Below are 13750 nucleotides of genomic sequence, written 5' to 3' on the forward strand. Positions count from 1 at the left end.
AATGGGTCCTTCCCCGCAGATGTCCAGCCCGTCCACCGAGAGTCATGGTTTAGCCCAGTGGGCCCCAGTGGCTTTGAAAACAACTGTGTGGAAATAAATAACGATTTAAAAAAACCTTTTAAATTTTCATGTGTTGTTGTCGGCGATCTGTACATTCTCCAATTGTAAAAATGTGTACCTCATACACCGAATTAAAACAAATGTTTAAAAATGTCGCCAATTAAATGTGCGTCATAGCCTGCGTGTAGCGCCCTGTGTATGGGGATGAGAGAAAGAGAGTGACATTACAACGGCTGAGATAAGCAAAACAGAGCAAATGTACATTGAGGCAGCTCAGGACACAGTACGACAGTGGAAGCCGTTGAAAGTCGTTCAGATAGTAAGATAGGAAGTAAGACAGTTCAGAAAATGAAAGGCATGCCTCTAACTTCAAAGACTATCAGAGAGAGGAAACTGGCAACAAACGTCATAAGTCTGCAGATAGAGGACATCAACTCTGATGGGCCAAACAGGACACAACTGCTACACCTCACTATTGTTCAGTATTGTTGGTAAAAACATCATCCAACAAAAATAACATTTTTTAGTTTTATTAAAAGGGTTACTTTTGTAAATTCAACAGAATACGTTATGAACCACACTTATAATATCCCTGACAGTTCTTTGCATCCTCTTCCGTTAAATGCAAATGCACAAAAGAGAGAAGCACACAAGAAAAACACACATACACACACATCGGTGCCTCATATTTAATGGTGGGATACTGAAAGGCTTGATGTGAAGACATCTCAAAGAAGAAGAAACCCAAGAAAAAAACAATATCTTCCCATGTGAAGGAAATGACAAGGTAAACATTATTCATATAAAAGGGTTTTTATATGAATAATACATAAAACTGGAGTGGAATGTGGCTAAATGCTTGTTGAATTGGAAAATAAAACTCCCTGTGTCACCTGTTGCTGACAGCATAGGTGGTTCAATGGTGGAGGGATCATATCATCATCTAGCATCATTTTTGACTGACAGATTTGTAATTTATGTACTGATTCTTACTCACTTACTATCTAGTATAATTCATTTTCAATTGAAAATTTTGATGTTTTTTCTAGTCTACTGATTTCATTAGTCAACAGTTTGAATACATCATGCCTATAAAGTACATCTCCTATCTGAACTTGTGATATATTTAGTGTTAATGACAGCAACAGCACATTTAAGATACATTTGACAGATTGTGTACAATGCCAGAAACTTTGGGCTTGTTTTCACCCAGGTCTATGATTGCATGGTGGTCCAATGGTTCTACACAGAACCTGGTTTGGTGTTTAATCTTACTTTACCATTTTATTGGCAAGTCTAGTGGTTTTATGTACATCAATAATTAACACAATTGAGATTCTTAAAAAGCCATTCAAACTAAGACACCATTTTAACAATCCCATGCATTAAGAATCCTGCTTGCTGGTCCAGGACAGATATCCAGCTGCATTGAAAGATGCATAAAACTTGACCTGACAGACCTAAGCATCTCATTGATTTGGGGGGTTTGCTGTCATCTGAGACACCTGTGGGAAAGGAGAGAAACACACTGTTATTCAACTGACTGTGGAAATAACTTGTATGATGTATTAACTCCACAATTCAATCAGTATAGACACACACACATGACTCTGAGTCTGTGTCTAAGCAGAAACGCTGTTTAGGTAGGTATGGTTGATATTTCACACGTCATGACTGTGTTGCTGCTGTTACAGCAACCACAATACTTGTGTTAAAAGGAAATAAGATTAACCCATGTTCACCAAAAGAAACTGACATATATTGCTACCTCGTTGTCGATGCACCTAAACTGCCAGGTCCAACGGGTGTTGTAGAGGAAAGGACGGAGGTCGAAGCGATTGTCATCAGGGCTGTAACTTGCAGCATGGTAGGAAGGCGTCACTGTGGTCATCTTGTGGCGGTTCATTGAGTATCTTCTGAAGAAGTGCTTCACCTTCTGTGCCACCTGAAGGAAGAAGACAACACATATTGGCATGTTATCTTTCCGTGTAACTGGAAACCGAATGCTGAGGTGCCTGAAAGATTGAAGACTGAAAACATTTCAATGGTTTCTGTACCTGAAAAAAAATGAAGAATTTAGCAATTAAAGCAGCCTTTCCTGCATCTGTGCAATGTTTGAGGCACAGTGAGTCATATAAAAACTGAGATGGCAACCTTAATTATCTACTAGTGGGGGAAAAAATTACCTTTTCCAAACATCAACTGACCTCTATGGGTGAGAGAGCCTCCTTCCACACGTGGATCAATTTACAGAACATTCTGAAGGGGCCACACTTGGAGATCTTCCTGAGTTTTCCTATTATTGACAATTCCGAGTAGGTCATCCCCATGTCCGCCTAAGGAGGGAGACAAATTAACAGTGAGGACAATAACTGGAAATTGATTTGGTTCATTACAAAAGAGACAAAGGGAAATGATAGACATATTTTGAGATGCAGCAAATAAATATACCAACTTCTACATATTGGAGAGCATATTGAAACCATATTGGCACAGAAACAAAAACTGGTTTTGTGAATGTATACAGCTTTTGGAAATTATATTTAACTGAAATTGCTGTACAGATTATTTTCAAGAAAAGAAAGAATAAATCTTTCCTCCTTGCTCCCTGGACAATCATTAAAAAAAATAAAAAAATTTTCTATATATAATAACTTGTCTTTCCCATCTGTAACTCCAACATCAGACGAGTACCAAGTTTCCCAGGTCCCATAGCATACATGGGGAGTGGTCTATCTAGTGGTCAGAAATAGGTACTGCCCTAAAATAAAATATGATGGCCTAATGAAGCATTACTCCAGACTGGGGAAAATAATCATCTCCATATTTCTAAGGAATGTATTAGCAAGGCTGAAGAAGCGACACTCCAAAATGTAACCACGGGTACATTGTAATTTATACTACATTGCGGTTGTACAGCTCCTGGGATGATTATCTAACCTTGTTTACCTATTTTCTACCTGTTCTATAAAGGTCTGAGATGTACGGTGTAATCTTGTAAAAGATGGTAAAGATGACACCTTCAATGCTCAGACTTCCCATCATCATTCATCACACTTTTTTCCATGTTTTGTCCCCCCAATGTTCACATTATCGACTTGTAATTAATGGCCCTTATGAGTAGTGGAGTCAGCAGGGCAAATTGTTCCTAACTCACTGTTGTGTAGCAACTCCATTCTCCCACTATAGATTTCATTTTCCAGTCTCTATTATTAGTGATGACTCCTTTTACCTCATCTGTCTGTGACACTTGTCCATCTGTCAGCGGCTCAAGTTCAGCTGTGGGTGGAGCTGCGAGGATCCTGCAGAGGAAAACATATCCACTGAAGTAAAACTTTATGTAATGTTACCATACAAGATGCATTCCACATCTTGGTAAAAACACATTATCATCTGTGATACCTAAGCATTATCATTGTGTAACAAATGAAACCATGGCTCAGACAGCTTTGGGCAATATCGTCATACTAGTCTTGTTGATATCTGACATTATTAATTGTTTCTTGACCTTCAGCCTTTCAAACCCTCTCATGTTCATGTTCTTTATCATCAGACATTTAATTTGACAAACATGACAATCTCCAATAAAGTTTGTGCTCTTGTTACCCTCTCAGAGAAGTGAGGTTGAACTGCTCAACGCAGTAAAGCAGGAAAGACTTCAGGTCCATCTTGCTGAATCCTCCTATTGGGTTGATGTCAGCACTGGAGCAGTCATACTTGGTGAAGTACCCTGTTAGACTTAGAGGAGATAAGAAAGGGAGAGACAAGACATTACTGTTCTGTCTTTTGGCTGTTTCTTTGTAATTGGAACACCACTTTGTTCTTGGTGAACAGCCAATTGAACTAACATTGGCATCTAGTAAAATGTGCGTAGGAACAACAACAGTCATCATTCACTCTAAATAGAAAATATGAAATATCACAGAATTCATATCATATCATATGACAGAAACCAGTACCTCTCATCTACATTGGCTGAGCCCAGCACTAGCAAACCACCTTGCTTGCCCCGTGCCCACAGACTCAACTGGGCAAACAAGTAGGCCAAGACCATCCTGACACGGGCCTGAAAATACAAAACCACACAAAGAATACAAAAATCTATCAATGGCACAGGCGAATAGCGTAAAAAAACTAACCACAATAGTTTTTCTAAAGCATTAGTGCAAGGACTGTAGTTAAACTACACGTGACTAAATAGCAACAAAATGATCAGCAGGAGAGAAATAATAAACAGCTTTGGCAAAAATAGTCAAAGTTATAACATCATTGAAACAGAGGTGATGTGGGATCAAGTATGTCACTCACTTGTACATTTTGCAGAGCCATGTTTTCTCTGTGGCTCCCTCCCCTGGCAAGAAAACGAGGCGACTTCCCAGTAAACATGGAGAAGATACCCAGGATGCCTTTCACTGCCAGGTCTATGTTGATATTCAGATGTGTGCTGCAAACCATGTGATCAATGAAAAGAGAGAGAGAGAACAGAGAATCTTGACTGGTAAATGTTGGGAAATATCATAGATCAACATGACCCTAAACTTTAGCGAATGGGCCATACAAGAGTGTATGTTCTGGTCATTCCATCTTTTCAACGCTTTGTATTAGTCATAAGTACATCAAATAAGTGAGTGTTATAGCAATACTTATTTTTATAGTAAGTGAGTGAGTGACATCCAGCAGTCAATTAGCAGAATTTTATGAACATTGAAAACTGTTCCATTAACAAATGCAGTTTTATTGAAGAACATGTCTTTAATTTTAGGGATTAAAATTAGACTTGTTGAGACTAAAAATTATTTTTATTAAAATGTCAACATCTACCTGCCGATCTGACTGGCCAGATCCTTGGCCCGGTTGCACGTGTCTTCTGAGGAGTTTTCACTGGCCATGTAGCAGGTGGTAAAGATCTTACCACAGAGTTCATGGGGGTCCTGGGGACGGTAGGAGTCATCCCCCACCACCCTGCATACATCCTCCATTACCTGGATATCTGAAGGCAGGAGCGAAAGAAAGAAGAAAAAGGGGATTCTATTTTCTGTGTATTTTATTAGATACAGAGTTTAGAGTTAAATACTATTAATACAAAGGTTTGTCACAGTACACTGACCTAACGCGACCTAATGTCTAAAAGTGAAAATGAGCCCCTCAAAAATAACTAAATTAACCTTGGGTTGATTCTAAGAGTCTAAAAAGTGAAACAGCATGAAGGCTTTTGTTTATGGTTCAATGCTATGTTGTATGTTCATTGATAAACTAGGGTCATTTGTAAAGACGTCACTATAGTTTAAAAAAGCACATTATTCACTGCAGTGATTATTTTTATCCATGGTAATTGTAAAGAGAAATGTGAGTTCTTGGTTGACATAAATGTTAATACATTTTCAACAGATCAAATCATACTCACTGCCATCCTGAATAGCCTGATAGACAAGGACACACATTGAATGGACAATACAGGCAGTGGAGGAGCTGTCAACGCCTCCGCTGAGAGGCAACAGAAAACCAGCCTAAGACAGAAACCACAATAATTAAATACGCAAATGAAACACACAAAGTGGATTCTAAAAATACTTGTTAATGTCAATGATTTTGAATGTGTACAACCAAAATCAGACACATAATGTTACAGACTGTCCAGCATTTGTGAGTTATTTCCTTACCTGTCCACTTCTCCTGAGGTAGTCCCACAACCAGCAGGCCGGCCCTAAACTGAAATACAAGTTAATAGACTCTAAGAGTAACTAGATGTACTCAGACAGTACAAGTTAGCTACGTGAGGTTCATATAGCCATGTAACTAAAATGGTCCAACTGAATCACTGGAGGGAAAATTATGACTTGCTTGAGTTAAAAATGACTGTAGAGTTTCAGCCCTGCTCTAATTTTGATGACAAAGCCAGGTCAAGCCAGGTATATTGTTAATATTCACACATGGCTTTGTAATGCTTTTAGAAAATGATTGAGATACTACTGATTGTTAAGGTGGCCCAAAAGTTGATATGGAAACTGCACATAGTTAAGTTGGTGCTGATAAAAGGTGGCCTTGAAAATATACTACAAATTCACCATACTGTAGGTTGCATAATATGCCACTTAATACTAAATGCAAAACACACAACATCTATGGTAGATACAGTAGATGTTCATTACCTGATTTCTTCCTCTGGAGTATGAAAGCGCCATGTTATTGGTTGGTGGGTAGCGAGGTAGATATCATTATGACCAGATAAAGAGAAATCCACTTTGACTCTGTGGCATGGTTTGGGTTCAAGTTCCTAAAGAAGAGAAATATGAGGGAATGGCAGAGATAAGGCAGGAAATAGGATTTGTGTCTATCATGCCTTATGAAGGCTGTAGGCGGTCACACTCACCATGTGTGGATGGCAGTACTCGCCTCTATAGTTTTGCACATCCTCAAGATCGAGAGTGGCTGTTAATACCTCCTGTATGAAAGAGAGACATTTAGATTTTTAACATACAGTATCTCAATTGTCCGGATAACAAATAATATGCATTTGCACACCATTATAGTCGGAACCGAGTATTTTTTACACCTGTACTTTAACTTGAGTAAATGATTTTTCCCCACCACTGTGAGAAGTTGCCGCTTCGTTCACACCCAATTCATCGGTACATACCACATCATTAAGGGAGAACTGTGCTCCTTGTACCACAATATCCCCATTGATGGCCACCATAGCACAACCATCAAAATACAGACGGTCTCCATCACAGCCCCTCTGGTTGGCATACAGGTAGATACCTCCATTCTGAAAGAACAACAAAAAATGCAGTTTGTGATTTGTTTTATATTTGAAGTAGCACATATTGTGTGTGTTTATATACATGTATATACAGTATATATGCATGTATACATACACGGTATATATTTGATTTTTTTTCTAAACTGACATGTTCTTTTTATACAACCAGTAAACAATAACCACATGTTACTCAAATTACTCTTATTTTCATTTAACCACATATTGTTAATTACTGTCTTGCAATTTTGATTGCAAAAAGTCAACCAAGAAAAAATTGTGAATTCCTTGGGGGTAATGTGTAATACCTTTCTGGTGCTTGATTGGATCAAGTTGATTCTTTCGCCAGCTTTGCCTAGCTCATAGTGGCTAGCAGAGGAGTTTGTAAATATTTCAACTCCATCTAGACCCATCTGAACATGAGGACTGAGGGAACACACACAAACATACACACATCATTTCTAATAAGACACACTAAACTACAACAATATAATCCTTATACAATCCTCTTCTTCCCTACCTTGGGGAGCGCCAGAGCTCTAAACATATCTCAGTACCAATGCAGGTGTCCTTGGTGGCTAACACACAGTCCCCAAATGGTACAGTGTCCTAAAACAAAAAACAGCAAAATTAGAAAGATTTGTTTTCTATGGGGAGTAAATGGCTCGGGTCTCCCTATTACAGATAAGAGGTTCAACTAAACCCAGGTGATGATGTTTTGGTTTTACCTGCTGTGTTACTTCCTGGATCATTCTGGGCAGAGAGTACTCCTCCACTTGCCTTGAGAAAAGAGAAACACACACAAAAAAGACATCTCTTAATACACCAGAGCTATCTTTTCACATCCCTCCTTACAAGGTGTCCCAGATTACCTCTGGGCCAAAGATGAATATGTTGTGGGATTAATGGAAGGTATTGAGCCAATTATCAGTACTAAACGTTCTCAGTACCCATTGAAATCTGAAGCCTCGGCTTGAATCCAAAAAAATTCAAAATCAAATATTTGTTACATGTCCCTCATCTCCTAGCAACACTCCTTTCCTGCCTGTGGCCAAGGCAGATTGCAAACATGGCATCTCGTTCAAGATTTGATCCCTGTAAACCAAGCTGTACAGCAAAGATATCCACTTTTGCTTAATCCTACCACAATACTACAAAATATACCTGCTGACACTACATTCTACATAGTGACAGATCTTGCAAACACATTCTTTTCTGTCCCGTAGCAACCAGACTCACAATTGTCTCACAAATGTCTAAATGCTGACTAACCTTAACTGCTTCCAAGGTGAGAACCAGCGCAGCTCTCTGTAGTTTCCACAATTGGCCATTGACATCTTAGGCCTGATCAGCAGTATCTTTCTTCAGGATGGAAAGAAAGTGAATCAGTTGTGTATGTTGTATAAGTTTAATGAACACCAAAAAGTCTGAGATATTTTATACCCAATGTATGATATGAGTGAGACAAGGGAATGGAAATGAATTGCAAAAAAGGAGAGACATAATTCAGTATGAATGGTGATATTGATAGTGCACACTAACATACCTGTTGAGAAAAAGGACCCGGCAGTTGTACCGCGCATTGCGATGCATGATGGGCCTAAGATGGATAAACACAAAATATGAATGAATAAATTAAGTCATCAACAGTCATTAACAGTCATCATTCCTAGATTCCTTTCCCATTGTCATAGTTTCCTCTCCATATGCATTTAGACTTCTGAGTTGTATGGAATCCACTGTAACACATGCACTTTTAGCAAGGTTTTGCAAGTGAATTGGGGCTGCAATTGAATTTGTACATGCAACTTGAGTCATATTCTGGTGAAACTATGGATTTTGTTTTCTGCATTGAGGTCTGTTCATTATTAATATCCATTGTAACCAGCTTATATTCAAACTATTCAAACTGTGCTCTTCAGGTGAGGGCATAACCGACATTTCACAGCCATGAATAATACCACTATGAGACTGGATACTGCTTTAAGATCGAAAAGAAGTGTAAAAGTGATACGGACATTCCCACATCGCAGATGATGTCCTGAGTAATGGGAGATTCCAGAAGTTGTCTAAGCACTTGAAAGCTGTGGAGCATCGTGTCCGACTCGTAGAAGTGGTCTGCACAGCCGAATCCGCTACAAAAGGGGAGAATACAAATACAACATAAATACTTATACCAAAGTAGTGAAGAACAAAAGTTACAGCAGCTGATCAGGGAAAGGAGTGAAATAAATACAGAACATATGGATCCAGAACATATGCTATAAATATTAGAACTGAACCCCACACCCTAGAAATCTTGTATTGTCTGCACACATGTTTCATTATGTTTTATATGATAACCCAGTAACATTTTGTAAATTGTACTATGAAATGTTATTAGAATGTGCATGCCAAAATTATGTCAGGATGTTTTCATATAGACGTGAAACCTGCTTTAGAAACAAATCGATGCATTTATTGCCTATGCATACCATATCTCCAGCTCTGGTCCCAGTCTGTATTTGGCTCCTTGGGACTTTGCAATCTCAATACCTGTAGGGAAACGGTCAGACAGATGGACAGACAGAATTACCGTTGCTGGTATGTGTGCACTGGCTACAGAGGTGCAGGTGGACAAATGGACCGCAGCCTTGTTTGGATGACTGCAGACTTACTGCACCAGTTCTACAGCTGCAGGTTACAGTATGGGCTGGTTACACCCACGGGCCAATTACAGTGTGAAAGAACTTCATGTACACATAATGCAGGGAAACATGTGCTGGACATTTTACAGCCAATGATTGTGCAATAGCTTTTTTTTTTTTTTTTTTTTTTTTTTTTTTTTACATAAAAGTAGCTCATACACTCGTATAAAGTGCTTTTTACGAAAGCACTTTACCCGAGTACTATCGAATGCACTTTACCCTAGAGTACTAATGAAGGACGTTTTTAGTCGTCAGTCACTGCCGCAAAACAACAACTTCAAGTACATAGATTCAGTGAGGTATTCGTTCTTACTCTTCAGAATTCTCTCCAGGTTCCCCTCGAAGTCTAACGCCCATTGATTCAGCGAACAAGTAGCGAGAGTGACTTTCCGTCCCATTTTGTGAGCACTCAGTTGCTGCAACTTTCATAACAAACTGACACGACAAGTCTGGGCACAAACAGTATAGGCTGAGACTTCTTCTTCTTTCCATTTTTAGTCGCATTGCAGGTGAGTTCATTGGCGTAATACCGCCACCACCTGGACTGGAGTGTGGAGCAGTAGACTGACTCAACTGACTCTCAATAAAATTCATACTTGTTACCTTCATAACATTGTTAATTCCATTAAGAAGTTGATTGCATATCTGTGCATTTAGTGTGCTAAGGAGACTCTAGTGTAATGACGTTACATGTCGATTTGTGCATGCTCCTGTCTTTTATGTCTATGCTGTGTGTAATTGAGTTGTGTGTGTCCTATTCTTTACGTTTATGCTGTGCGTAATTGAGTTGTGTGTCCTATTCTTTCAGGTTATAATGCCTTCTGATGCTTGATTCCAGCCTGTGATGGCTACACCTCCAGCCACACAGTTACATGGGACCGCAATCTAGTCTGTCTCAATTCATGTATTTATTTTGTACTACATTTGGTATAATTAGTAAATTGGCACACATGGATTTTGGTTCATAGTTTGTGTTTGATTATAGTGCATTGGTCTGATTGTAAGTCCGCACATTCAGTTAATGTGCACAATAAACACTAATTTGTATAGTTAAGTTGGTTTAGGTTATTATTTAAATGTTTCCTTAGATTGCTTACTCTTTCCAGTTCCAGTGGTTCCAGTGGTGCTGCCGTTCCTGCTGCTGCGGGGCATTAGAGTCACATGGGCCAATGGGACCAGTCTTCCCACTGGGGTCAATGAGGAGTGCTGTAATCATTTTCCTTTGTTGTTAGGACGACATTTTCATTGGTGTAGTACAGTTCCAGTTCACATATTTCACATTGTAGGTCTGTAAGTAGCATGGTTGGCTGATCCGGTCCTCCCATCTTCCCTCCAGCCACCAACAGTTGCCTGGTTACAGAGTGAGGTGAATGAGATGTCTGCAGCGGCACTTGCAGCCTTGGCATGAAAAGACGAGCGCGCATTCTGCAGATGGCTCAATGTGCAGTGCAGAGGTGCTAGAGGTAGAGAAGTGCATGATGCCAGAATGTCATAAGTAGCAAAATTATTAGGATTAAAATTATCTTAGGGTCAACGGTACTTGTAATAAGGTGAAAATGATCTAAAGAGGTAATAGGTTAGTAGCATATTCACTGCCTAACACTATGTGAGAAGCTTTTGACCTTAAAATACACAGCTAAATATTGAAGATGTTTGACTGGAATGACTGCAGTGTGTGTGCAGTGTGCAGTGTGACCTGTAGCCGTCAGACTGGCTGATCGGTCTGTCGAGGGCGGATCATAAATGTTGATATCTTGTTTTGGAGTATGTTGTAGAAAGAGTTGGATTCATTTTATGTGTATGATTTCCTGAATGATCTGTCCTCTACAAGATGGTGACATCATGACACAAATAGCTGAATGCTCTGCTGCTTTATCACTGATGGTGCCAACTGCATGTGATCTGACCTGTGATTCACCAGGAAGATTCTAGTCGTGTAGCCTGGTGCAGCTTTGCAAAGCCCAGGAGGATTTAAGATGTGTGGAGCAACTTGCAAACTTTCCAGTGGCAGATTTTCCTCAGCCAACACGAAGCAGAGGGGACGGGAGAGACACTGATTTGATCCTGATGGGAAACACCTGTGTGAGGAGGAGCTAAAAGGCCACATGCTGCAGAGGAGCTTGTGATGAAGCTTCTTGCTGGGCTGTGGTTTGCACTGCTGCACTGAAAATCTCCTACTTTGCCGGTAAGATGAAGCTACTTCTAGGATGTATTTCGCCCATTTGCAATCATACACATTTATTCTCTTTCTGTCTAGATATGGCTGCAGCAAACGCTCTGTCAGGGGAAATATTCTTGTGTGCCATCTGTACTGACGTGTTCACCAAGCCGGTTACAACGCCATGCGGGCACAACTACTGCTGTGTGTGCATCAATCAGTACTGGGACTGCACAAGCATTTACCAGTGCCCGTTGTGTAGAAGGGAATTTTCCAGTCGACCCGAACTCCACGTCAACACCTGTTTGTCCGAGATGGCTAATGAGTACAAGAAGTCGATCCTGGGGAAAGCCTCATCTCCAGTCTTGCATCATCCAGAAACGACTGTTCTGTGTGATATCTGCTCCGTGATAAAAGTGGCGGCTGCGAAATCGTGTCTGACGTGTCTAACGTCCCTCTGTGATGTGCACCTAGAGCCTCATGACAGAGTTCCTGTGCTGAGGAGCCACACGCTGGTGGAGCCCATATGGAATATGGGTCAGAGGGTGTGCACCAAGCACACCAAACTCAAAGAGATGTACTGCAAGACTGAAAAGATCTGCATTTGTGTCTTGTGCTTCAAAACCAACCACAAAGACCACAATGTAGTTTCTGTTGAGGAAGCATATGATGCAGAAAAAGATGAAATAATGACAAACATACAAAGTTTGTTAAACTCCCGAACGAGGAAGATCCGTGAGTTGGAAAAGTCGATGGTCACCAGCCTTAAGGAAGCTGAGAGAGAAGAGGCGGCCACTGTGGAGGTGTTCACCGACCTGATCAGTTCCATTCGGATAAGCCTGGCTGAGGTCATCACGGTTATCCATGAGAGGCATCAAGTGACGAGGCAGAGGGCAGGCGGGTTCATCCGAGAGCTGAGAGTGGAAATGTTTGACCTCCAGTGTATAGGAACCCAGGTAGAGAAGCTGTTGCAATCCAAAGACCGCCATGCTTTCCTTCAGAGCGACTTGACCTTGCACCGTCTCCCTTTAAAGGACTGGTCCAGCGTGAGCGTCGACGGCGACCTGTGCGTGAAGTCGCTGAGAACCACCATGGCTCTGGTGAAGCAGGAGATCGCTCGAAACATGGAAATGCTCCCCGAGAGGAAAATAAAAAAGTTAAGGCGGCATGCGGTGGACCTGACTTTGGATCCGACCACGGCACACGGCTTGCTCGCCGTGAGCCAAGATGGGAAACAGGTGACGTACGCAAGGAGAGGACAGAACCTCCCTAAGAGACCTGATGCACATCCAGACGTTTTGGCGATGGAGGGCTTCACGACAGGGAGATTTTACTTTGAAGTGCTGGTGAAGGGGAAAACCAAGTGGGCGGTCGGCGTGATGAGGGAGTCTGTGGACAGAAAGGCAGAAGCCAGGCTGTGTACCACAAATGGCTTCTGGACCATTGGGCTGGACAGGGGTGTGTACAAAGCGTACGGAATGTCTCATGTCAAAATCCCCTCCAAGCACAGACCCCAAAGGGTGGGAGTCTTCGTGGACTTCAGTAGGGGCCTGGTGTCTTTCTACGACGCCGATTCCAAATCCTGGCTCTATTCCTTCTGCGGCCATCGCTTCAGGGAGAAGCTCTATCCATACTTCTGCCCCCAAGATAACAAAGGGGGAACAAACTCGGCACCGCTCATCCTCACTGACGTGACCCCGCACACCCCCCACGCAGATGAAAGTATTTAAAATATAGATAGACAAGCTCCAACTTATGTATTTTTGGACAAATGAGAAGTGGCTAAACTGTTGCCTCCAAATGGATTTTAGTGTTTGTATTGACTGTTTGTCTATTTTATTGTCATTTATATCAAATAAAGTAATTTCATATTATCACTTTACTTATTTTACCGTGCATGTGAAGATTTGTATTTGTATGTACATCAGTGAATGGGGAAGAATTTGACGACATACCTCATTTCTAATTGCTGCCAAAAAGATTCTTCTAGATTTCTATTTGTTAGTTTTGTCTTGTGACAAATGAAAATGTGAGTTCATTAGATCTAGTCAGTTACATTGAGCACAAAACTAAACGATGTTTACA

At 40.8% G+C, this 13750-nt stretch overlaps 2 protein-coding genes across 2 annotated transcripts; one reads left to right on the plus strand and one right to left on the minus strand.

The window, feature by feature from the left end:
* Window positions 1-607: 607 nt before the first annotated feature.
* On the minus strand, window positions 608-9986 carry nadsyn1 (NAD synthetase 1). The gene is made up of 21 exons (XM_076156188.1): window positions 9821-9986; window positions 9295-9355; window positions 8839-8955; window positions 8367-8420; window positions 8093-8182; window positions 7549-7600; window positions 7341-7429; window positions 7129-7246; window positions 6698-6829; window positions 6431-6502; window positions 6210-6334; window positions 5721-5769; window positions 5465-5567; window positions 4882-5050; window positions 4369-4504; window positions 4020-4126; window positions 3667-3798; window positions 3293-3362; window positions 2268-2396; window positions 1829-2005; window positions 608-1565 (listed from the first exon to the last, which is right to left on the minus strand). The coding sequence occupies exons 1-21, from the start codon at window positions 9903-9905 to the stop codon at window positions 1530-1532; spliced, it is 2103 nt and encodes a 700-aa protein (XP_076012303.1). The 5' UTR covers window positions 9906-9986; the 3' UTR covers window positions 608-1529.
* A 1780-nt stretch (window positions 9987-11766) lies between these two features.
* LOC143005053 (E3 ubiquitin-protein ligase TRIM39-like) lies at window positions 11767-13472 on the plus strand. The gene has a single exon (XM_076156293.1). It carries the CDS (start codon window positions 11767-11769, stop codon window positions 13393-13395), a length of 1629 nt encoding a protein of 542 aa, XP_076012408.1. The 3' UTR covers window positions 13396-13472.
* The last annotated feature ends 278 nt before the right edge of the window (window positions 13473-13750 follow it).

Source organism: Genypterus blacodes, unplaced genomic scaffold, assembly GCF_046128005.1.
Source record: "Genypterus blacodes isolate CSIRO-AG114 ecotype Tasmania unplaced genomic scaffold, CSIRO-AGI_Gbla_v1 ptg000067l_1, whole genome shotgun sequence".
NCBI classification, from domain to species: Eukaryota; Metazoa; Chordata; class Actinopteri; order Ophidiiformes; family Ophidiidae; genus Genypterus; species Genypterus blacodes.

Excerpts from the sequence above, each read along its gene's own strand:
- nadsyn1 (XM_076156188.1), bottom strand. The coding sequence starts at position 9,905 with ATGGGACGGAAAGTCACTCTCGCTACTTGTTCGCTGAATCAATGGGCG. Across the intron at positions 9,356-9,820 it reads CCTGGAGAGAATTCTGAAGA|GTATTGAGATTGCAAAGTCC; the intron begins GTAAGAACGAAT and ends GTTTCCCTACAG. Across the intron at positions 5,568-5,720 it reads ACCTCAGGAGAAGTGGACAG|GCTGGTTTTCTGTTGCCTCT; the intron begins GTAAGGAAATAA and ends TTTCTGTCTTAG.
- LOC143005053 (XM_076156293.1), top strand. The coding sequence starts at position 11,767 with ATGGCTGCAGCAAACGCTCTGTCAGGGGAAATATTCTTGTGTGCCATC.